The 26,175-nt window shown below is 40.3% G+C and overlaps 1 protein-coding gene across 4 annotated transcripts in view; it reads right to left on the bottom strand.

The window, feature by feature from the left end:
• The window catches only part of LOC131579915 (von Willebrand factor D and EGF domain-containing protein-like), a 170,403-nt gene that overhangs the window by 61,713 nt on the left and 82,515 nt on the right, over window positions 1-26,175 (bottom strand). For all 4 annotated transcript variants that reach the window (XM_058840489.1, XM_058840491.1, XM_058840492.1 and 1 more), the window contains exons 12-17: window positions 17,559-17,695; window positions 16,359-16,514; window positions 11,885-11,989; window positions 9,056-9,170; window positions 5,687-5,937; window positions 4,239-4,458 (exon numbers count right to left, since the gene is read on the bottom strand). In XM_058840489.1, the coding sequence (XP_058696472.1) occupies window positions 4,239-4,458; window positions 5,687-5,937; window positions 9,056-9,170; window positions 11,885-11,989; window positions 16,359-16,514; window positions 17,559-17,695 (984 nt within the window). The remainder of the gene's footprint in view (window positions 1-4,238; window positions 4,459-5,686; window positions 5,938-9,055; window positions 9,171-11,884; window positions 11,990-16,358; window positions 16,515-17,558; window positions 17,696-26,175) is intronic.

Here is a 26,175-nt window from a genome sequence, read left to right as displayed (position 1 = left end):
CTAATGTGAGATCTTTGTCATGTACTGAAGAACCCCATGAATTTCACCATTTTGGCTTTAGGGTATGAGGAGCCATCTACTGACCTCTATTGCACTTTTCTGCTTCTATGTGAACCTCATATATCTGTAAACCAGCCTGATAGAGTCTGGTTGAAGGTAAACCTTACAACATTATCAGATTTTTAAAAACAACCCAAGTGTTTCTATTTAAAATCAACATTTGAAAACTTCATAAAATGTCACTGAGCCACAGTACTGGTGGATAGGTTGCCACAGGATCTGAATCCAAAACAATCTCTCTTGACTATTGCTGATTTTAGACCCCTTAAATATCCCTTAACTGATATTCAAATTCACAACTCTGAGTGATTTAATGAATACCTCTAGGGGAGGGTGACCCAAAAGATAAAATCACTATCTGAACAGCAATGAGGAGGAGTAATCAAATATAATGCTGTTTAAAACTCCTCCAGGCTTCAGGTTCTGCTGTCTCTGTGCACTTGGGCAAACTTGGCTACTGCTGGTCCCAGGATGTACAGCCCTGAGGGCAGTCACAAACTAGCCCAGACCACTTTTATTGAGGCATCCCCTTTCTCCCTGTAGGAATACACAAGGAGATTGGGACAGCTTCTGGAGAATCCAGGGGCATGCCTCAAGACATAGCACCAGGTACAGGAAGGTTTGATCCATGTCAGATATCCAGCTTTATTGTGACAAAAGGTCTAAGGATAAAGAAATCTTCTTTTTTTTCCTTCAAAAAATAAAATTTTCACAGAAGAATTAATTACAGGATGATAAAAACAGCACTGTTATTCATCTCCTACAACATAATCTCTCATTGCTTCAGCATTGCAGACAGCTTTCACTAGTCCTTTCAAGTTAAAACAGCATCTCAAGGTAGAAAACTCAAACTGAAATCTCTCTATAGATTGAGCTGCCTAAAAAGCCAGTGACATCTCCTTCCCATGCCTGCTTCTTCTTGAGGAGAAAAAGAACAGCAGCATGAAAGCCACATCCCTTTTCCTGCGCCATCTCGAGCTAATTTGTTATGGTTTTCTTGCTTCTTGCTTCATTTATTGAAACTGGACATCACACAGTGTTGCAAGGCTAGGCTTAACTTTTTCCTTCCCTCGTTAAATTTTGGCTGACTGTTTATATTCCATTATTCAATTAGCACATTCCTGGCATCAGACTGCTTTCCTCTGATGCTGATTTCTGGTGATGCATTGGGAAATTATTAGACATCACATGGAAAATACTGAATAAGTAACCCTCTGATTAGATTAGTAATTTCTTTCTCTGAGTATCATACAAAGACATGTAACATGCCACCATAGACAATGTTGGATCAAAGTTCCCAGTTTCAGTAACAGTCACTTCTCCCTTGGTCCCTCTCATACTCTCCTTCTCACCTTCAAATGCTCTATTTTCACTGCAAAGGGCTGTCTTTCAAATCTTAAGACAAGGGCATTACAGAAATCAAAGGAACACCATAAGTAACAAGATAAAATTCAGCCACTTGGCTGATTTTTGTGATGTAAAGGTGAAACTATGCAAGCACTGCTTTTCACACAGAGATTTGATTTTAAACAGTGTCTGACCAATTTTGGCATAATGACAATCCTGATGAATCCAAGTAGAAATGTTTGCAAACTTGGCTGAATGATGCTGAATATGCAGCAGAAATGGACAGGAAGCTGTCTGCATCAAGAAGTGTCAATTATTCTGTTTACACGACCTCCTGTGCACTGTAGCACAGGGGAGACTCAACTGTCTTGGCACTGCTACAGTGCAAATAAAAATAATAGGAATAGAAGTTCATCAAGTTCCAAGGCTGAACCTTGTTTATGTGCCAGCTATATTTCTCCATCCCTGCATGGGAAGTTGTTTGAGAAAATAAAGTCCTTTCATGCCTCAATAGGAGCTGACCACCTACAGATGCAAAGAAAGATTTTTTTGACTGTGTTCACATTAAGTTGGCTCTAAAGGAACAGAAAAATCCCACTTAGGGTCTCTATGGTGATTAGGAACCACTAACAAATCCTGGGAGTTTCTTCAGTTTCCTGAAATATAAAATTAAGTTATTATTCCATCTTGCTTCCCATTCCACCCCAAACTTTGTACAGGTATATGGGGAAAGAAATAATGATTTTGTGATTGGGATCGTTTTCAAGGATTTCTGTTTGCAAGTGGTGTTGTTCTTGCTTTCTGTGGCCAAAATAATAAACAGCATGGATCTGTGTTATTTTGTTGACAATGCAGATGAAAAACGAACGAGCTTTGAACACTCAGAGATCCAGTAATAATCCTGGAGTCAGCCTTCTCTCAGATTTTCTACTGGCATTTCTCCCTGCCTCATTCGCATTCTTACATTTTACCCTCGCACTGATGCACCTGAGCTGCTGCTTCCCTTGCAGGGGTGTTTGGGAACCTCTCACAAGTTCTTGTTTCTGTCGCCTGTTTGCTGTCATTTGTAAAGATTTGATGGTGAAGTGGTGCTGTCACTTGAGCTGCATAGCATTGCCTTCTCATTAGATTATTGATGGTTTTCTGGGGAATTGAGACATAAACATAGCATCAAGAATGAGCTTTTATTGTTGTCACCAAACCTGCCCTAAAGTAAAATCATCTGCTTCCCAGCTGGCTTGCAGCTCCACTTGTTTATAATTTTTCACCTGCTATTAAAACTTTGAGATGTATTCCTTTTTCGCTCAATCATACCTTATTTTATTTTCTTTTGTTTCTTTTGTTTTGGTATTTTTGGAAAAACAGAGGCGAACAGCAAAACTCTTGCACTGTAATTTATCTTGCAAGAACTAAAGGTGCAGGAAAACCTGTTTTTTCTCTGGCCATCAAGGTGTTGTATGCCCTTTGTCTCTCTAGTCAGCAGGTCCACTGAAGTTATTAACTCATGGAATTATATTGATTTTTATTCATATAATCCAACTCCTTACAGGCAATCAAATGTTTCTCATTGTGTATCTCCATAAATTTCACCATAAAAAGTTCCCAATTTCTCCTGTGCTCATAGGAATGTTCTTTCCAGGGGATTAAAGACATTCTACTTATGTTTGGTTGGCTTAGGGATTTTTATATTTTGATCAAAGTTCTGTGTAAGGACTTTATTCTCCATGCTTAGGCTTGTGTGTTCTTGTCTCAGTGGGGTCTCTGGTGGTGTAGAGCCTTTGGACAGCAGCAGGCTTTGGCCATTAGGTAGCATTACCCAGAGTCAACACAGATTAGGTGTCACAGCTCTTTTAGGCCCTTTTTATGGACTTCTGAAAGAATTTTATTTTTCATTTCTGCTGGAATTTTATAGAAATGAAATCTGGGCTTGCAGTCCCACATGACCAAAGCAATAAAGCTTTCACAAACTGCTGACAGGCAGGAAGGGTACCTTGCCCACTGAGTAAAATTTGTTCACTGCTTCTGTTTAAAAATTAGGGGTTTTCTGTATATATGCACAATTAGCAGTAATAATGATGTGCATTTGATGTTATGTCTATTTTGTTTTTCAAATCTCTAACACCTGCAGCAGCCAACCTTATGGGGCTTGAGAGTGTGAGCAGAGCAGGGGGTTAAGTGATCATCTTCTTCCCTTAATTTCTTAAAATCCCATTTTGGCCAGCTCTTCTGGTTTTGGCTTGGATAGCATTTTGAAACCAGGGCACCAGCCTTGAGGAATATCAAGGGTTAGATTTTGTTCCATCATCATATCTGACAACTCACTGCGCTTTCTAAGTCACTCTCTGTGACTTTCTAATGCTTAAATTTAATGAAGCTTCAAGCAGGACTAAAGGACAATTTATTTTTTCATGTTTTCTATATCTACTTCTTCCTAGACCTAGAAAACCTCATTTAATCCTAGTTCTTTCCTCAGCTTAATTAAGTGAAATTCTGTCGAGTGCGAAGGCGCCCTGGATCTTTGCCTTTTCTCTCTTTCGCTCAGTCTTCTCCTAGATCATCTCATGGATGGACAAATCCATGGGAAATGAGCAGGAAGCAACAGAGATCTGGAAGGTTCACATCCTCCTTGAGCAATCATTTCAGGACAACAGAGCTTTAGGTCATTTTTCCTTATCATTAGATAGAGAGATCATCTCCATGTCTAAAGCTAAGCCATGGCAGCAGAAGGGCAGGATTATGTTTGCAGTCCATTTGGCAGATGTTGTGCTTAAAAAATCCTGTAGCTCAATACAGCTGTGGCTAAACCAGAGATGCAAACAGAGAGGTGTTACCTCCCAAACCAGGGGGGCATTTACAAAAGTAGCTCTCCACGCTGTCCACACAGGTTCCACTGCCACAGGGGTTGGATTTGCAGTCCCTGATGTCTTCCTGGCAGAATTCTCCATCAAATCCATTTGGACACAAGCACAGGTATTCACCAAGACCTGGAGGATATTTGATATTGGTGACACATGTGCCACCATTGAGGCAACTGCAGGGCTTCACTCCAACCTGGGGAAGGCAAAGGGAATTGTGGTAAGATTCCTGTGAGTAATCATGGCTGGGAGGTGTGTTGTTACCCTTTAGGAAAGGAGAGATTTGCACTACAAACATGTTATCCAGTATTATGGAAACTTATTTCTAACCAATTTCCTTTGTCTAGATAGATGGTCTTATGCTCACTGTACTTATTTATTTGACTGAGAGCCTGACTTCAAAGGGATTTCTTTTTTCATCATTTAAGGGCACATTCTGACTTCTTATAAGGAAAAAAACCCAACCTTATTTGCTATAACAGCAGATTTCACATCGTATCTGAAGGCAGAATTTGTTCCTTATTCTTCAAAGAAGAAAGGAAAAATCTTTTCTCTTTGCCTGCCTTCCCACCTTTCTCTTTCACATTACAAATGGCTCCCAGGCAGGAACATGACTGTGGCATTCCTTATCTGGTCTCTCTCTTCAGGGAAGGGAGATCCATGGTTGTATTTTACGTATGTACAAGAGCTGCATTTCTACAGATTCAAAGCTCTGCATTATCTCCCCCAGATAACACGGGTCTAGTTTGAAATATTTCCATTAAAGCCATATCTAGGCTCCAGTTTCCCCTCTGCTGTGTGGGTTCAGCAGATTGGTATTCTGTGGTTTGAATGAGTAAAAATAGGAATCTCTAGGAATAAAAATCTTTTCTTCACAAAACTGTTCTTATGTCAAGAGTCTGCATCCTGCTTTATTAGCTCATCCGATCAGAGGATTAATGTTAGCCTATACAATAAAGACAAAGCCATGCACAAGCTCTGCCAAAAAACTTAGATTGTGGAGTAATGACATAAGAGCAAGACATCCTCTAAAAATATCATTGAGAATGAGTTATAATCTCCCTTTTATAGCTAAAGCCTGGTCTTTTATGTTATATGCTTTTTTTGTGCAATCCAGATGCAGAATGTGAATTTTAAAGCAGATTAATGAACCATTAAAAGGCTCTGCAAGAATGTTCTTTCAAACAGCAATCAATAGCACTCTCTCTTGTTCCCTGTATATATAGTTTCTATGTTCTCAGAGATATTTATTCCATTAGTTGATCATTATTTCTGTGCTGGATATTATACACTTACGAGGAAATAGCTGAAGCCTTGTTTTTCAAGGCAGTAACAAATTATTAGCTATGATGACAATTGCACAATTGCATTGACATGACAAACAGGTTTGTTTTGTTTTTCCTTTAAAGTATTCTTTCCCTTACCTCAATAGAGTATCTGCTCTGTGCATTGCACTCATCTGACACAGTGAATTCAAAGGTCTGTGTTTCTTCTGAATCAACTTTCCAGAGGAGAAGGCCAGCAGGAGAGAGCCTGGCATCCCGTGGCCCAGCCTCCAAGATGAATAGCACAGCTGACCCTTCTGGATCCATTGCTATTAGCTGGTAAACAAAATTCTCACCAATAAATGTCAGCAGCTGGCTGGAGGGGGCCTGGAACACAGGAGGCAGGTTGTCTAAACAGCAAAAATGAAACCATGATTACATAAACTCTGGTTTCTCCCACGTAAAGATTCTCAGAGTGGGTCTTTGAAGGAATGCTCTCAAAGAAAATATACAGACCATACCTAGAGGCTGATGAAGGAAGGGATTTGGGTGTAGAGGCAGCAAATAGCTTTACCAAAAGAATGCCTTTTTTCTCCCCCTTTTTTTGTGCTCTATGCTGAATTTTTGTCCCATCCTGCACTTTGGTAAATTTTGATGTGCTATCTATGGTAGTGCTATATATGGTAGTAAATAATATATGATTTCTATAACCTTCCCCTAGTCCTGATTCTTCCTAGAACTGTAATTAGCTATATTTCTTATACTTACATATATAATCTACCTACCAGGCATCCATTTAGACATAAGCAAAATAAATCTCAAAATGCTGAATGACAAATGAATTGGGTGGGCAACTCAGAAGGAAAAATAAATTGTAACTCCTCCATTGAGCAGGCTCTCCTGCCTTTACCCATGAGGAGTAATTAAACGAGCAGTTTCAGTGAATTCAGTTGGACATTTATCAGGAACAAAGGTCTTTTCAGTGCCAGCAGAGATACATCAGTGGTGCTGAGACTGTCCATCCCCAGTGACAGTGGTGTGTATCATGTCACCTTTGGCACTGTTATTTCTAGGGTTGCTGTTTACATTCAGTATTTCCTTAATGAAGATAAAAACCCCTAATTTTACAAGGCTATTCATCAGCAGAAGATAAATGCTACCTGAAGATACTTTCAATGTACATAGGTAAAGAGGACAAGGCAGAGAAAATGATTACATTTTATAATTAGAAACCAAGGAGAAGTAAGATCAGATGAGTACCCTGAGGTGACAGCAGCTCTTTTCAGGGCCAGGAATTTCATCTCCGTGTTTTAAGCCTCCTCAGTCTCAAGGCATCTTTCCTTTTTAGCCAGTAGTGCAAATTGACAGGTATTGATATTTAAGGGAATCTTCTCACAATGTAATTTGACCATAGTTATGTTTAACTTAAAGCACATTTCTAATACCAAGGATTAATTTCGAGCTGTGCTATAACATTATGAACTATATACGTGTTCTCATAAGGACTCCTTGCATTATGCTCATGGGAAATCATCATTAGGGGTTTTTTTGTGGTGCATATAATTTTTATCCAACTTTGCTTTCCATAGCACGGCTTAGATGATGCAATTATTTAAATATGTGTCTCCTTTATTGCTGCTGTGCTATGAGAGTTTTCTAAAATGCTTGTCCAGCAGATTGTCCTGGCATAACTGTTGAAAGCTTCCATCTATTCATTTACCTTTTATTTCCCAAACACTAAAGCCATGGAGCCCATAAAAGCTGTGCCCAAAGTAATCAATGAAATATTGATGCAGGCTATGCATTTATGGATAAACACAAAGGTGTTAACTGAATGGATGGTAAGTGGAAGGGGTAGGCACAAAATAACATAAAATCAGATGTTCTGAAAGGAGTCTGTGGAGGAGTGCTTCTAATCCTACAGGGATCTGCTTGCCATACAGTAAATATATATACACTCTCCCTATTACTGCAGAACTTTTAAAGAAGTTTTCACACTTTTAAAAACAGGTTTGACAAACCTTTTCTTCTAAATATTTTTAAATTTTGACATCATTTAAAAGTGAACCATGATATGTTTCAGAGTTCCCAAACCACTTCTTGCTTTACAAATTTCACAATGCATTTCAACAAATGCAGTTTTTACTTTTTAAACCATTTCCTGAATTTTAAAATCAATCTGTCTTGGTATTAGTAATGAGTCTGTCTGTGTAACACTCACGATCAACTCATCCCTAGGGATGCTGCTGCTCTGGGTAACACAATGGAAGCCAGGCTGGATGTGGCTCTGAGCAACCTGGTCTAGTGGAAGGTGTCCCTGCCCATGGCAGGGGGTGGGACAAGATGGTCTTTGAGGTCCATTTCAAACCCTTCAAAACTTTCTGTGATTCTGTGATTCTGTGATTCTGTGATTCTGTGGTTCTGTGATTCTGTGATTCTGTGATTCTGTGACAGAAAGGAGGCAAGTTCTGTGAATCACAGATAATATCCCTCATTGGGCTTAAATATTTTTCTGGGGGAAAACACACAGCTTTCAAGTGTACAGGCTCTCTTTCAGATCTGACTCACCCTTAGGCATTGTAACTACTCATCCAAGTGATATCCAAAGGGATTTTTAGTTGGCCAGCTTTGGGGATGTTATAAAACCACAAACAAACCAAGCAGACTGGTTCTGTGACTCACATACCTTTCTGTAATGTGTTTGTGTTTACAAAGCCTAAAGTGCAGAGAAACTCCTTCTAGAAACACCACATGGATTTTCATAAAAGCAGCAATATAATCTTTATATTGACTGGATGCAAATGTGCTCAGGTAAGGGAGGAGATGGGCTGTGAGGATAATGCTGCTGGAAACATGGCTTGTCTGTACAGCGTGGGGTGAGCAAAGGTTGTTGTTTACACTGGGCATGTAGCCATGAAAAAACTGTGATTTAGTCTTCATCCTTCAGGAGATTCTTCAAAAGGCAGCCTTCTCTATGACCCCTGCCTCGAGGGGCTGCAGAATGAGCCTTTGGGTTCTGTGGCAGGGCAGGTAATGAGTGGCTGGTCCCTATCACTTGGACTCCCTGCCAAGCCAAGCTCTGTTATGAGCTTGTTTCAAAGGATTTGGCTCAGTGAAGGGAAGCAATTCTTCCAGACATCAAAAATATACGCTAGTGTTTTAAAAACAGTATTTTCCCCAAATTGCCTCTTTCAAGATTTGTACCTGCACGATGCTGACAGAGATATTTAGGGTTCATCACCTTTAGCTGACAGACATGGGGCACTGGAATATGAAATTTTAATTTTCAGGCATTTTTTTTCATTATTAATCTGAGATTTATCAGGTTTCAGGCAGAACAAGATGTACAGTGCATGCAGTGGAGTCTGCATTTCTGATGTACCCAATTATTCCCACTGCAAACAGTCCATGTGCACTGCCCAGAATAGATTCAAGTTAGATAAGTGGAGGAAGGATATATTTAATAAAGTGAGTCATAAATTCCCAGGTAAGTGCTTCTAAATTCTAGAAAATCAACCCCTGTCTTACTTTCATTAACAGACCAGGTGAACTTAGAAATGTCAGGTTCACAGAGAAGACAGGGGCTTGTAGGGCTTGACTCTCCTTCACCATAGCAAAGTCCATCTATATTGCATGTATTTTCCTGAAAAAAATAAAAAAGAATAAAAATTGGTGAGAGGTGAAGGCAATAAAAAAAAAAAAAAAAGAATAAGAAACATAAGAAATTAGCAATTAATAATTTCTGGATATAAGCAGAAATTCACTTGTCCCTTGAAAAAGCAGCAATTTAAATGTTGGTGCTTTGTGCTTACAGTGAGGAAACTGTGGAAGTTTTCCAGTTCCAGCTTGGGATCCTTTTAGCTTTGAATGTTTTAGCTTAGGCAATGGGGTGTTGCTTTGTCATAGATGGATGATGGATGCAACAGAATGTGACTATTTTCCCACTGTCACACTCATGCGGTGTATGTGGTCACCATTCCCAGCTGTGAGTGTCAATATGAGCATCAGGAATCCATGAAAGTGAGCTCCACGAGACTCACAAAACCTGAGACTAGACAAAAGCTTCATTTGAAATATTGGAATCCCACTCTTCGTGAACATTTGCAAGAGCAACGCTATAAAAGCAGAATAAAGAAGTGCATTAGAATTTAGGCTCCACGAGGGAGCTGTTGAGGAGAGCTGAGCACATCCATGGGTGGAGCAGAACATCCCAAAATGTTCATCCCTCTCATCTGTGAGGTGATGCTCTGTGGGCACAGCAGCCTTTGGGCTGACCTGCTCCTCTCCCAGCTGGGAGTGTGTGGGTCCCACATGGGCTGAAGGCACTTGGGTTATGTGAGAAGGGAACACAGGGACATAATTAACAGCTGGAGTTTAACATCTGTCCCATGGGAAGAGGAGTTAGGCCTTGTAGCCATTGCTGCGCTACACAGGCAGGTGGGACTTTATCTGAACATGCAGATTCCCAGAAAAACATGGAATACTTCTGGGAACAAGGAGGATGTCCTTACCACAGTGGGACTGCGGGATGGATGAACTACCAAACACATTTTTCATTTTCCTTCCTTTGTTTTTCTGAGACTGATATTGCTACTGACCCTGTGTTTTCTGTCTACTGCTTTACTGGTGTCCCAAACTTCTTTTGCAAACTGCATTAGTCAATATTTTAAATAATACCACTTTAGGGTAATGGATAAGGTAGAGAAACAAAAAGCATTCTCATAATGGCCACAACATGATAGAACATGACAGACCTCCAGCTTTAAAACCTGGATGTTAATTAGATTTTATTACATTGTTGTTTTCAAGAGCTTGATGCTCTGATGAAAAAAAAAAAAAAGATGCTTTTATTTTTTTTTCTGATGTGGTACAGTGTGGTACAGAAAGGGCTCCATAAAAGAACACAGAATGTGAAATGGGCTGATATAAAATGTCCCCTAATTGAAACACCTTTTCTGAAAACAAGATAGGTGCTGCAGAGTAATGCAGAAGGAGTAATTAGACTGTGGTCTGATGCAATTGAAAGCCTGGTTCAAATATTCCCTTGAAGCATCCTAGAATGGAAATTGCTATAATCCCTAGAGAACACCATATTGAGAGACCATATACATTTCTAGGTTTCAAAAACATAAGAATAAGTAAAGTCTTTGACAAAAATCCCTCACCTTAGTTTTAAGTGAAATGATTCTGTCACGATTATTTTAATCTGAAACTGAAATGGTTTTGCCCTCAGTTGGGCTGTGTTGGGTTTCCCTGCCCTTATCTCTCTGAGGGCAGTGATGGAGGGACTTTGAGACATCCAGTCAGGGCCAGACTACCACATAGGCCTATCAAGTAACTTCTATTCACTCACTTACTTGGAAAAAAGGTGAACTTTTCTGTTTAAATTTTGGTAACTGGTATGTGCTTGCAATCAGTGCAGGTTTTAAAACTGTATTTTCTCATTAGCATTAATGAGAACTGTGAATCAAATTAGTTAAGATGTACCTGATTAATCTTCATTTTATAAAAAAGCAGACTGGTGGCCTCCTATTAATTCATGCTTGCCTCAGGGCAGGAAAGCAGGATCATCACATTCAAATATCCCACCTAATACCCTCCAAAATTTTTTTGAAGCCCCACTGCAAACCAGATAATTTGCTTAATGCAAATCTCTGGAAAAAAGAGAAGGGAAGACCTTTTTAAGGGATGTTAGACCAATGATTCCCCAGGAAAACAGAGAGTTATAGTGCTCTGCAGGCAGTTTCTAACATGTTAGCTGTTTAAAATGTAGCTCTAGACTTTTGGTACGGTTTTGAAACTGTCAAAATACTATATGTTTGTACTTAGCAGTGTTTAATGCAAGCAAGAATGGTTTATGTTCTCTCAAGGGTGTTCTCACATGACAAAAACTGTATAACATGCATCTTTTTGTGCCTCTTGCTAAGGCAGAAAATGGGAATAGAAATGATATACCCTCACCAAACAGGCTGGGAGAGGGAAAATAGCAGAGACACTTCAGAAGTGAAGCTAAGCCTCTCAGGGCAGGCTCCTCACTCTTATTTACTCCCAGTAACAGCTGCAAAGGATAAATGCTGCCAGCCATGGGCTTTCCTGAGGTGTTTGTGTGATTAAGGTCCATCATAAAGCATCCATGCTCTATCAGGTGTTCATACCCCACGTAAATATGAAAAAGAAATAAAATATCGTAGATGTGAGGTTGTGAAAGAGAAAAGCAAAGTGTTGGGCTGTGCAGCTGATCTGTGAAATGGGTTTTCCCCTTCCAGAGCAGTTATTACACACGGCACATCAGAGGGAGGGGGAGGGCTAAGGAAGAGATGGACGATCCGTATTAAACCTTTATGATCTTTAAATTACCTTTAATTTACAAAGTCCGGTCGGATGGAATTGGCAGACCTGGCAGACTGCGTCGTACAGGGTCAGCACTCTGGAATTACTGTACTGGAAGCCATCGTTAGTGATCTAAATGATACAAAAATCATCTTTATAAGTAATAATGTTCCATATGGAGACTGTCTGCTCATTGTGGAGCATATACCACTGCCCCCTTGAACTGGATGTGTGCCAGAGAGATAAATTAAACACTTGTGAGTGGCTCTGCGAGCTAACAAATTACTTAATGCTCCAAACTAGAAACTCTTCATTAATAACCAAAAGATCTTTAGGCTCAGCTGGCATTCAGCTTTCTCATTGCTATTAGGTTTTATCCTGAAGGTTCTCTTTTTTTTTTTTTTTCTCATACCCTTATGGAAGCTGCACTCAAGTACTACCAGGGGGATTTCAAGGAGTGTGAAACACAATTAACATTTTTGGCTGGAACTCAGAATGACTTTTTTACTAATAGCAAATCAAAGTAAAGTAAAATCCTTGGCCTGAAAGTGGAAAAAAAAAAAAAGAAAAGAAAAGAAAAAGAAGAATGTGTATTATATAGGTTTACTTGAAATTAACTTTATAAAATATGCAAGGGTGGCAGATATGAGAAACAGTCTCATTTCTGTAGGAAAGTACATTAGAGCAGTCACCTGTCCCAGATCATAATGGATACATGTGGGTAATTCAGAAAGCCTTGAACATGGCCTTTTTTATATAAGAATGCTTACACAATACAAAAGAGTGGAGTAAATTTATATTTTAATTTTTTCCACAGTTAAAATGAAAAGATACCAGAGAAGTGTAGATAAGTGGTTAGCTTTTGAGAATGCTTTGTGAGACATCTTGAGTGGTGTGAACCTTAAAGAGCACCCCAAAACCCTGGAGAAGGCCATGCTGTAGACACTGATGAGAACCAGCAGGAAAGCAAAGCCCTTTTCTCAGGTAATTTTAAAGTTTTTTCTTCTCACAGTCAAAACAAAGCTGGTGTTTAGCAAATCTAACAGGGTTTGCTTTGGATTCATCTGGTACCCCTGTGTTTTCTTACTATTAAAAAAACAATCCCCAGCCTTCCTCCATCTCTCCTGAGACCACAAAGCTGAAACATCCTCAGTCCCTTTACAGGGGATTTTAACAAGATTGAGGCCATAAAATTTTTGATCCATCCATAAATTCTTTCAGTTCACAGAAGGAATGTTAAGTTTAATTGGAAAATGATAAACAGAAATACAAAGAGAAAAAATACTAAGTTTCATAAAAAGCAGCAATTATCATGAATTAGTTGAAAGTTCATGGAAGATAAAGCAGATTCTCCCACAGTGGGACATGGGATGGTTCTCAGCTCAAAATGCACTGTGAGCTGAGTGTTTGTGTCTGCAGAAACCACCACAAGGAGAGGAACAAGCAGTATTCATGGAAATTCACAATTTCAACTTGTGGAAGGGTAATAACTTCTTTGGACTATATAAATTGGTCCAAAAATTCAGTATAATTCATTGATCTAGAAAAATTAATTGGTTTAAGAGAAATATTAGACTATTGACATATTAGACTATAGTGTGCAGGTAAAAATGCTTTTGAAATAAATAAAGAATTTCTCCTGCAGTTTGAGAAAAAACTGAAACAAGCAACCCTCCTGCTCTCCACTGAAAGTCTCTGGCAGCAAGACTTCCATTAGTAATTTATTATTCCTAATGCAATTTAAATTTAATTTAATTTCATTATTTTACCAGAATGTCCAATGTTGTCTCAAATACTGGTGCACTAATAATGGGTGAAAAAATGGCTATACAGGGAAAAACATAAAAAGCTGTAAAATTGTACTAATTGTTCTGTCTGAAGTGAGTGTTGTGAGTGAAATGTAACTCCTGCAATTTGATTATTTTTTTAATCTGTATTTTTTTTTCTCCATTCTATTATAAACATCTATTTTGGTTTCTTTTTAGAATTGAGCTGGTTTATAGCTATTTTAATTGCTTTTTCATTAGTCATCTTAGTGATGTGGAACAAACAGTTTGATGAGAAGTAAGCTGAGCAAACCTCAAATTTTTTTGGACTTTAAGAGGCAAAAACCCACTTAGAGTTGGGCCTTGTTTGCTTGGGCAAAGGAATCATCTGGAAAGAAGGAGCTGCTTCTGTATAAGTGCAAAGGATTTCAGGAGCTCCGTTGCTTCTGCCTCACATTTTTCATCCATCATGAAATGATCTTGGCTACTGGCATCATTCTAGACTTTGTATGAAAGTTTCTAAAAAAAAAAAAGGAAGGTGTAAAACTGTGCTGAGTTCAAATTCAGTTTTTGCCTTGCTGAATTTTTTGTGATTTTAGACAAATGCAGCAACAACAACTTAATGAAAAGGATGAGAGCTGCTTCCCAAATTAGATAAGTGCCTGCCAAGCTCTGTCACCTCTTCACCCAGGCATCTGCCTGGACAGCTCAAGTCATCTGCTGCCCAAGCATGGGTTTGTATTTTGATATCTCAATTAATTAAGCCAAACACCCTGGTGTAGCCACATGTACTTTCTTATCTGCATTCAGCAGCATGTCATGGAAACAATGGGCAAAATCTGAAACATGAATACAAGAGGAGATTAAATGAAAGAGCACTGAGAAGAGCTCCTGCTCTCCCAGTGCTGGCAGTGAAAAAAGCTGTAGTGAAATTTTTCTGATTCCTTTGAAATTTGATTTAGGAAGCAGGAGAGATTCAGAAAATATTGAACAGTGATATTTCCAGAAAGAATTGTGTTGACTTTTGGTTCTAAAAAATCCTTTAGCTATGTTTTGAAAAGTAGATACATAGATACATAACCCAGATCACCAATAAGTCTTATGAGCTGCAATAAGTCTTAGGAATTTTCTGGAACATGAATTTTTGAACACCTGTGGAATTAATTGAAAGTAATTTTTTATCTTGAAAAGCTCCATGATTTTGTTCTCTGTGCTGCCATGCAAGGCCAGCTGCCTTTGAAACTGAGCACTGGGCTCTGCCTTCCCAATTTGCTCATCAAAAGGTCCACAGGACTACCAGATTCACGTGCAGACTGAGATGATTTAATTGAGCATTCGCTGTGTAGGCATCAGCCTGGTTCCTCTGCAGGGCTTGAAGGAGAGGGAAAGGGCAGAAATCTTACAGGTGCAGAGGTTTTCTGGAGCTTTAGTGCATGGAAAGAGTTTTTGTAGCTGTTTGTGAGGGGAAAGAATGAGAACAATTGTACAGACAGGGCTGAAAGGAAGCACAATCAGAATAGTAATAGACCTGTGCTGTGAGGACAATGTCCTGGGAACGCTGGAGAAATCTTCCTGTGCACATACCAGGATTTTAGCTGTCCTCTTGGGCCAGGAACGCCCAGGGTGCCTCCCTCTCAGATCCTTCCACTGTGAGGCAGCATTTTATCTCACAGCTGGCAGAGTTCAATGCCTTTTTTGAGAAATTTTGGAGCCCTGAGCAGAAGACCTTCCCTCCTGGTTCCCCCCTGGTGTGTGACACAAGGAAGGTCCAAGGCCCACCCCAGCAGCAAACAGTCAGGCTCTGCACTCACAGGGTTTTACCCTAATGTCCTAAACTCCCAAATCCTTATCTTTTTGAAATAAATGGCTGACTGGAAGATGTGCTCTGCCAAGCATCCTTGTGTTTCCCCCAGGCCAGTGGCAGCATGTGTTCCCAGCTGGGGTGCAGGCAGCTGCAGGGTGCAGGACAGGCAGTAACACCGTGGTGAGGGGAGTGTTTTACATGTTTCATTTTGCATGATGCAATTTTCAGAGCACATCTGCAGTCTCTCTACAATGGCAATATATTCTCAGCTTCAGAGCTTTTAAAAGATCTCAGTCTTGTAAAAAACAACTGATCTGGAGGAAATAACCATCCAGGCCGAGAGCGAGACTGAGGGCAGCAGGCGTGCAGGGTGGGGAAGGCACTGATTTCCTGGGGATATTTAGAAAATAGATACCATTTTGTCAACAAAAGAGGCTAAAACTGCAGCAGAGAACCCCAAAACAAGCAGATTCTGCACTTGCTTCTTCCTGCAGCCGTTCAGACCTTGACTGTGACATCCCAGCTGAAGCCTGCCCAGGAGCCAGCCCGTGCCCTTCTCCTGCACCTCGCACATCCAGGGAGTCAAAGCTTTCTGACACTTGCTGCCTAATCAGGAGCCTGAGCTGGGGTTTTCAGGAATGGAACAGTAATGATTAAAAATTGATTAGCACAACTGCATCAATCTCAGGTGATTACCTCTAGAAGTGGTTGTAATTTGCACTTTTGGATTGGCTACAGAGACACCTGGGTTTAGCTCATTGTTTTGGTTGGTGGCGTGTTGTTTTTTTTTCTCTACGTGACATTACTGTGAGTATTTCTACAGGCATTTTAATTTCTGAAAGAAAGCAAATTGTGCTTTGCATTTTAATTTACCATGACAACTGATTTTCTCTTTCTAAAACGTTTCTTAGAAACATAATAAAATTCCTACTTTCACTTGCCATCTTGCGAACGGCTCGTCACCGGCCACAAAGTGCACAGCCTCTGTGATGTTCAGGAGTGGGATCTGGCAGTCAACAGCCTCAGAGCTCAGAAAATCTGCTTTTGTGCTTTCTTGTTCTCTTGATATCCATTTGCCATCGAGATGCTACAGTAAAACAGAGGGAGAGTGCAGAAACTGAAGGCTCATAAAGAGATTCTGGTTGTCAATGTATGTTTACATTTCTAATCAATAATATAAGGCATTCCTAGGTGGTTTATTTAAAAGGAAACATGTTGTTATTATAGCTACAGTAAAGGGGAAGCCATGCTTAGCTAGGCATGCAGGTGGTCTATTGATTTAGGAAGTGCTGTGCTCTGCACTTGGGATGAGCAGCTGGGATGAGAGAGGGTGATGTAATCGAGTAACTTTGTGCATCCTCCTGGAGCTCAGCAGCAAGCTCGTGGCTCCTTGAAGGTGATGTCAGCTGTTCCTCCAGATCAGCTGCACAAAACATTCCAGCTTGGTAAGAGCCTGTGGAGCCCTAAGGGGACACAGCAAATCTCAGATGTGACTTGTGAGCATGCCTGCACCGACCGGGAGTCAGGCTGAGTGGCTGCTCTGAGGTGGATTTATGAGTTTAATCAAACATTTCACATCTGAGGGTGCTGATCCACCAAATAACTCAGTTGCAGCATTGCCTGTGTATAGTTGTTTATGATAAAATTACAGTGCTAGCATAAGAGATGGGTTTGATGCTCATTAAAACATCTGATTTGGTGTTGAAGTATGACTAAGAAAATTAAAATAAGAGCCTCTGTAACCGTGCTGAGGAAACCCTATATTCATCACAAAGTGCAGCATTTAAATTTGTTTAGGAAAACAACCAAATGTAGTGATTCCAGATGTAAAAAATGAGAAATAATGTGATTTCAGGCTTCAATGGACTACAGAGCAGCTGAAACAAACAGAAGTCAAACAAAACTCCACAGAGATAATGAGCAAGAACTCATAGCTGTGCATTTCCAGGGAACCAGTCCTGGAAAGGTCTGAGGCTCCTCAGCTCCCCTCACCATTGGCATTGGACTTGGAAGGTACTTGTAACCTGCTGAAGCAGTGAGGGAAGATAGCACAGATCAAAGATTTCTATATAAACATGTCAAAGTTTGATTGTATCATCAATATTTTAGGAGCCAAGAGGAGGCTGCTTACGATTAACCTGGTGAGGTGGCAGTGCAGGTTGGGAGACTCCTTGAATGCCAGGCCGAACACCCGGATCCTGCTGCAGTCCGAGGCACGGACGTCACAGAGGCCCCCGTTCTCCAAGGCCCTGATTTCCAAAGCTTGCTCTGCAAGGGTGAGAGAGATACAAAGCTTTAGAGAGCAGCACTTACACGCTGTTCCGTTCTGCTTCATCAGAGATTTTGTTGTAGTTGCTCCTGGTTGTTGCGGTTTAATACTTTTCCTTAGGGTCCTCCTTGCCTCCCTGTGGATTTCTTTTGAACAGAGAAACAGCAGTTGTCAGAAGGGGAAGAAGCAAACCTCCATTAAATATTGTCCTGTGCAGCCAGTGCTGCAAGATGTATTAGCGAGTGTCAGGGCTCCTGAATCAATTCACTGAGGCTGTGGCTTTGTGTTAGAAGGTCTCCAGGGGTAAAACTTCTGTTGACCTAAGTATCCAGTGGTAATACATCTGCTGAGCCAGGTGAGAGGGGTAATACATCTGCTGACCCAGGCAACAGGATGGGAGCACAGCTGAGAGGACAAGGCCTCATCCCACAGCACAGAGAAACAAGGGAAGAAGAGATGACCATGCCACCAGCATCCCTGGAGTGTTCAAAAGCAGGGTAAAAGCCAGCCCTATGTTTTTGTTCTGTTTGTTTGTTTGTTTGTTTCCCCCTATAGTTTTGGTGGCAGTAAAAGGGTTCTCAAAGTGAAGCTTTCTTGTGAGGGTTAAATTTTAAATGGTAGCACTCAGCTCTGCACTGTGTCAGCACAAAGGTCATGCACCAGCTAAGTTTCACTTAAGTCCTACATTGAGGCCTTAAGTAGAGCTTAAGTGATGTACCGCCTGTGCTGGCCCCCTTACACGCCTGGCTTTCCTCCATTAATGTTTTTAAAATGTTTTATGGTTCTCAGGTTAAGTTTCATTTGGGTTCTGTTATACTTTGGGTACTCACCTTTTAAAATTGCTCATTGCTTTCACATTGGGGTTATTTCTACAGAGGGAAAATGCAAGTCCATTGGATGCCAGAATTCACATCTTTAATTAAGAAAAATTATAATTTGGTAGATATTTGCATCAGCTCTTGAGTGGTACAGCACTCAGAATGGCTCCAATATCATACATCAAAAATAGCAGTAGGTCAGGGTCATGGCTACATATTTTCTGTTATAGTATTTGTAGATCTAGTGGTCAGGAGAAGCCTCGATGATGATAAGTGACACAAAGCAGAACATTTTATTCTTGTCTCCTGAACAACATTTAATAGCAGGGGCATGGCCAGGAGCCCTGGGAGGGATGCTGCTCACCAGCAGAGTGGAGTCCCAGTTGTTATCCCTGCTTAGCTTCCTCTTCCCTGCCCCATCACCACTGCTCTGGCAGAGCAATGTTGCCCATCAGTTTTCTCTGAGCTGGAGCTTGGCTAAAACAGCAGCTCTCCATCACCTAATATTTTAATGGTACCTTAGTTCAGCTCTGATTTGAGGGGCAAAATGCCCTGAGCAGAGTTGATAACCTTCCCCAGCACCTCGCTGTTCCTTTAGGGCTCTGCCATTTGGGCTGTAATTAGGAAAAATGCTGTTTAAACACTGCCATCCCACGAGATTGCAGTCTGTAACAACAGAGCTGCATGACTCATGTTTTTCCAGAGAAAAAGAAGGCAACACAGACATAAAAAATAATGAAAATACTTTTTTTCCCTGCACTTCTGAAGTGCTTTTAGCTGTTCTTTAATTTTTTTTTTTTTTAATTGATTTTATTGCAGCAGTATTACTAACACTGCTGGACACTTTGCAATATTTACAAGAAGAGAAATCGTTTACAGCTTATCAGCTTTCATCAGTTACTGGTGGATTCCTGTAATGTACAAAGCTATTAGTCAGATGTGGTGACTGGTTTTGATAAATTGCCTTCTTCTGTGGTTAGGGCATAAAAATAAAAAAAGAAATAAGAAAAAAAAGCTTCATTATGTTTTTCATGAGATTTTAATAGTTAGCCCCACTAGTACTGAGGTAGCTTGAATTGCATTGATGTGTTCATTATCACTGCAGATTTTCAGGCTTCTGTGGCTGAAGTAGAATCTCAGAGCCTGGGAAGGAGTGAGGCACAGGATTGTGCTCCTGCAGCCCTTCCTGTTCCACAAAAGCTCTCTCAGCTCAGTTGCTTGTTGATTAAACCCCTGCACTTCCCCGAGGGCTTCCTTACATCTTTATGACCACACTCCAGAGTCAGGGTCAGAGCAAGATTACCCAGCCCCTGTGCTTTGCCCAGTGACTTACAGTATCAGCTCAGCATTTTGTATTTATTTCTCTCAAACCATTCTGTACACTCTTGTCAGGGTTTAACCCCAGCCAGGAGCTGAGTATCACACAGGCACGTGCTCATTGCCCCTCCTGGCAGGATCAGGGAGAAAATCAAAAGGGAGACAGTGAGAAAATGTGTGAGTTGAGTTAAGGGCAGTTTAATGGGAGAGAAAAGGAAGAAAATACAGGAAAGATAAAAATAATGATAAAATATTCAGAGTATACAGGTGATGTACAATGCAGTTGATCACCACTTGCCAAGAGATGTCCAGTCAGTACCTGAGCAGTGATCCCTGCTCAGCTTTCCCTCCAGTTTATGTACTGAGAGTGATGCCACATGGAATGGGATATCCCTTTGATCAGTGGGGTCAGCTGTCCTGCTGGTGTCCCCTTCCACCTTGCTGGCAGGGCATGAGGACCTGGCAAGTCCTCTCCTTACTATAAACACTATTTGGCAACAACTAAAACCATCAGCTTCTTACCAGCTTTAAGTCTGACGGAAAATAAAAGTAATTATAATGTCACTTTTTAAAAGAAATGGGTACTAGAGTTCAGCCTTTAGATCTCAGTTTAGGCAGTACATAAATATTGACAAGAGTTGCTTTTTTTATCTGTTTTTTTTTTTTTAAGTGCCACATGTAATGGGTGTAGGAATTTTAAGAATTTTAGGCATTTGGTTTTAATGAGTGTTTCTGTCTGTCCTCCCCTCTGCCTTCTAGTGTTGCACATTAGCCAGTTTCAACCAAACAAGGGAGAGGAAATCTCCATGCCATTGCCTTTGGAAAAGTCTCCTGGCAGTCAACAGCTGGGCACTCAAACATCCAGACCCTGTTCTTGCTGGGGATACCGGGATCTGTGGTAGCAGAGGGGTGGTTGTAAGTCCAGGGAGGTGCTGGCATCAGAAGGAAATATTGGAGAGCCTGAAAAACCTCAGCAAAAGAGCTGCAAGTAGTTCAGCTGGAGACTGGAGGGAAGAAGGATGGGTGCAATAAAAAGAGCTGGGAAACATCACAAAGGCGAGAGTGAGGGCAAAAGTGCAGATATGCAGAGAAAGTGGAGGTTGTGGATGCCTGGGATGGATGTCTGATGTCTGCAGAGGGGCAAGTTAGAGAGGAGAGAAATCTGTAGGTAATTAGGCAGTTCCTGAAAGGAGCTTGTAAAAAGTATGATATATTTGAACATTAATAATTCATGTTTAGGGAGTGTTAATGTCAAAATACAACGAAATCCAGGCAGAGCATCATCTTTCCTTTCTCTGTATGGCCTATAGGCCAAAAAAATGTACTTTGACTTTTACTAGAAGATAAAAAACCTGAAGCTCAGGGTGGCACCTGGGCTCAGATGTGTGACAGGGTGCAGCAGTTATGGAGGAGGATTCCAGGAGCTGTGTGTTCACATCCACTGGCAAGGAAATCCCACTGCATTGCCAGTGCCCAGTCTGCACACACTGCAAGGAAATGCAAAGAAATGCACCTGTCACCTGGCAGACTGGGACAGTGATCAACAGCAGGAAATGGTGAGGAAAAAAAGTAAAAAAGTCTTGTTTTAATGAAATTGTCTTGAGATAAAATGGAGAGAAGGGTCTGGAGTCGAAGGTGAGAATCTCAAAGGCATCCAGGCCTCAGGTGCCAGAATAAAGGATTTTTCCTGTTTGGTTTTCAATGCTTGTGCTGTGCCCCCCTCAAGGCACAACACATCCCCTGCCTTCCCTTCCTTCTCCTCCCATCTCCAGCAGGAATTTCCAGAAAAGAGCAGTAAATTCAGAGTTGCTGACAGTGCGGTTTCATTCTGTAATCATTTACATGAATCAAACCCGACAAGGAGCACAGGCTAAATAATAGACTGAAACCCCCCACATAAATACATAGTTGGCTTTACAGGTATTTTTTACTGTGTATTATGTAAATAATATGCACAGTTGTAGAAGTAAAATGAAGACAGTTGACACAAAATCAAGAATATTGCAAAACTACATTTATTGGAGTCTTACTGATGGATAGAAATGGTTCATGTTGGATTTACACATTTGATTAGAAAAGTATCCCAGCACAAATAAACTTTCTTCTGCAATGTTTGAAAACTACACATGAGCTTTGGGCTGGAGCAGCAAACCTGAAATTGAAACCAGCAAGAATTTTGTTTGAATAAAGAGAAGGAAAGGAACTGCCGGGCTTTTCTTAAAAAAGGGGATGATAAATAAGCAGTCTAAGCCATGAACAGCAAACCAAGAACCAGATCATAAGTGCTGGATTGGGTTAAATCTTTACTGAAGTGTGAAAGTAAATGGCCCATGAGGCCCAGCTGCCCCTTCCTTGGAATCAGGTAGCTGGTTGAAAAACTTTCCATGCCAGAGCTTGCTGGTGTGGATGTGGACCTCCAGCTACCATAGGTATCAGAGCAAATTGATGCTTAATTATCTCTACAGCTTGGACAGTGCAAGTCTGAGTCTGCCTCCATTCAAATGTTTGCACAAATATTGTATTTTTTTTTTGTATATAATGTTATTTTGGTAATCCCAGACACAATCATCAAATGCATTATCCTGGAACTTGTGCTGTCCATGACCCAAAGCTCATTTTATTATCCTCCCTAAAAAAAAATCTATCAGCAGTCATTTGCTCTTTGCCAGAAGTCTTGCACATCAGTGACCTCCCTGGTTTCTAAATGAAAACTGTTTTTTATTCCTGCTTCCAAACCCAGGTCTCAGAGGATCAGAGCAGCTGAAGGAGCTGGGGGTGTTCAGTCTGGAGAAAAGGAGGCTCATGGGGACCATCTCTCTACAACTCCCAGAAAGGAGGTTGTGGGTTGGTCTCTTCTCCCAACCAGTAAGTGACAGAACAAGAGAAAACGGACTCAAATTGCAGCAGGGGAGGTTTAGATGGGATATTATGAAAACTTTCTGCACTGAAAGCATGGTCAAGCACTGGAAAGGGCTTCCCAGGGAAGTGGTGGAGTCACCATCCCTGGGGGGATTTAAAAACTGTGTAGATGTGGCACCTGGGGACATGGTTTAGTGCTGGGCTTGGTACTGCTGGATTAATGGTAAGACTCACTGACCTTAGGGATTTTTTCCAACGTGAACAGCTCTGTTTCCATAGTACCAAACTCTAGATTGATGACCTTTGGCTGGCATGGAGTGAATCTGGTTTTCTGCTTTGAGAGTCCCTGGTATCCAGTGTGGATTGCAGAAACGAGCCCTGGGAGAGTGTGGGGGAAAAGCATTTTGCAAGAACTCCCTGCATGTGAGAAATGGCCTGGCTCAATTTCACACTGAAAGCATCCATGTGCTGCAACAATATGGTAGATTATTTTTTGCTTTAGAAATCTTGCTATGACATTTTAGTTTTATTCAATCCTTCTATTTTTAAAAGGCTTGCTAGCAATGTACTTCAGCAATAGAAAAGAAGAGAATTCTGCTGTTGACTACAGAATATTTCTTCTTTTCCAGATAGACTGGAGAGGTGACCTCAGGTAAGGTTCTTGTTGTACATTCATGGTGCTCACTGGCACAGCAAAACAGGTCTCAGTTACTGTCCCTCAATGGCACTTTAGGGCAGAACCCTTGGCAGCATCCTGAGGCTCCCTGTGAGTGTGTGCAGTGATGCCACTAAGGGGATTTGGATCATCGTGGTGTCATCTTGGTCCTTATGTCCACTCTCGTGCCCAATTAGTTTGTTTTAGTAATTTTCCTATGTTTAAAGTTACTGAATTAGATTAAATCTGGTTATTACAGTCGGGGTTTTGTTTACAGTTGGTTGAATGTTCTGTATCTAGTGGATTGTGGGCTCTTCACACAACATAAAATATTATATAAAGGCCTTAAAGGCTTGCTCTAAATTTTGGGCTTTGGTCAATTTACATCAGACCTTTGAATGGTTTGCAAGTTTTAATTCTGGTTTATAAACTGTTGTGAATTTGTTATTTATCTTGTATGTGCATTGTAAGTATTTAGAGAAGGAAGTTGTTTTTTCAAGGCTTTTTCTTTTCTTTTGGATTTAACAAGATTTAAGGCTGAAATTTCCTGTGGTACCTGTAAACAGCCTGATGTAAAAACGTTGTAGGTGTGCTCCTGGGATGTCTGGCTTTGGTCAGTTTGAATCACACCTATAATTTTTTAAACTTTTCTAGCAACTTGATTCTATGTTCTTTGGAAAATGGCTTTGTTTAGCTACATGTTTCACTGGACTGTTTTCACTACATTGCATTAAAGAAAATAAACCAATCAGCAGAAAACACTAATCTCCCTGATCTGGTTTGCAGGAATAGTATGGATGGATCACTGAACATTCAACCTTCTTTGCCCCTTATCACAAGGATTTGATATCCTTTTAAAATTAATTTTCTATTGGCTTTGTAACTGTAAAGCTAATAGTCCTCTTCCTGCTCAGCCAGCTCTGTGCCTCAAACGGAAAGAACTGGGACTTAAACCAGGAGATTAAAGCTGGTATTGATGTTTTCCTTCTCAGATGCTTGTTTATTGCATCTGCACCAGGAAAAAATGAAAGAAAAATTGCTATGAAAATAAGAAAGGCTTCAAAACTAGCAAGATGTTCCCAATTCCTGAGAATTGCCCACAAATATGTTTTGTGTGACTGAGAAAAATGATTCTCTGAGCACAGTATGTGGGTGTCAGTGAGGATGCATCAGTGGTTGTTAAAGTTCATGCTTTTTTACTCTTTTCATTCTAAACTATTTTTTCTTTTGTAAATTTTGTAGTTCTTACTAAAACTTTTGTGGTTGGAGGTATTCATTCCTCTAAAAGGACAAGAGTGTGGTTTGCAAAAGGTGACAAGTCCTATGTTCAAAAATCTGACAAGTAATCTCAAAGCTTGATATTTAATCGTTATACCTTTTAAAATCATGTCTGCTAATACTGGCTCTGATTTTAGCCTGAGAAGAATGTATTTGTGTAAATTCTTATGGCCCAGACCTGAAGATGCTAGAGAATCATTTTCTTCCTATAGGATGCTCCAAGTCTCATCCAACCTGTCTGTGAACACTTCCGGGGATGGGAGATCCACTGATTTTCTGGGCAACCTGTGCCAGGCCCTCAGTGATGATGAGGACCACTCCACTCTAGATAGCTGGGAGAATGAAAGTATGTTTTGTAAATGAACATTTAAAAGATATTTTCCCCATTTTTCCTTCAGTATTAAATCACAAATTGTTTTAACTAGGAAAGAGCTGACTAACTGAACCCAATGTAATCTTGAATTGAATAATATGCATCTTCATATTTATTCTTTATCTACTTTCCAATATTATTCAGTAAGCTGAGAAGAAAAAATCATAGTAAGTGGAGATAACAGGTCTCAAAAGAAAAGTTTTAATTTTCAAGTTGTATAGAACCTCTTTTATGGAAATAAGAATATATCCTTAATATCTTTAAGCCCAGTGCAAAGAACACAGTCCCAGTGGGATGGGAGCTGTGTATAAAAGTGTGGTTTATGCTGGTACAGAGAGATCTCCTTGAAACATTCCCTGCCATGCAGAATTCACTACTGAAGAAAAAATGTATTTGATAGAAAGAGATGCCCCAGCTTCTCAACTTTACTACAAGAACACTGCCTCACACCCATCAGTTGTTGAGAGAACCGTAGACATGAGAGGGAATGGGGACGCCACAGGCAGTGGAAAGTTTCAAACCTCCCTCAGTTGGATAGACAGGAAAATTCAATATTGTGGAATGTAAAAGCCAACAATTAGTAAGAGAAAAAGGGAAAAATAAAAGAACATTTGTGAAAAAGAGATCTGATTTTTGTCTTGATAGTGTAACTTCATCAAAGTGATAGGAACTGTGGCTTTGTTATTATTGTGTCCACCAAAGTCAATGGAATTGTTATAACAAAGAGTAGCATTAAGCCCAATGACTTATTATTTGAAAAGGAGAAGGACTTTTTAAGGAATAATGCAATTTAACATTTTTTTTATAGCAATAGTACTCTGGTGAGAAAAAATAAAACAGTAAGCATGGTTTTTGCTGTTCTCACAAGCATATTTGACTTATGAATTTTGAAAAATCAATGGAATTGCTTAAGTGTACTGCATCCTCTCTGCCACAGAATATGTTTTGGCATATTAGCAAAAAGGTTGGTTGTTTTTTCTTTGTTTACTAACCCAAACAATTTGAAAAATTATCAATTCATGTGGAAAGGGTCACAGTTTCTGGTAACTCTGTTTCTTGGTGCCCTTGTGGTGCTATTAAATGGAATTCTCCCTTGAAGGTCTGGTCACCACAAGCTGGTCCCAGCCTCAGGGAGCACCAGCCTTACACACAGTGAGTAGTATTTTCATTGTGGATATC

The sequence above is a fragment of the Poecile atricapillus genome, chromosome 5 (assembly GCF_030490865.1).
Source record: "Poecile atricapillus isolate bPoeAtr1 chromosome 5, bPoeAtr1.hap1, whole genome shotgun sequence".
Classification (NCBI taxonomy): domain Eukaryota; kingdom Metazoa; phylum Chordata; class Aves; order Passeriformes; family Paridae; genus Poecile; species Poecile atricapillus.
This window is presented reverse-complemented; position numbering and strand designations above follow the sequence as displayed.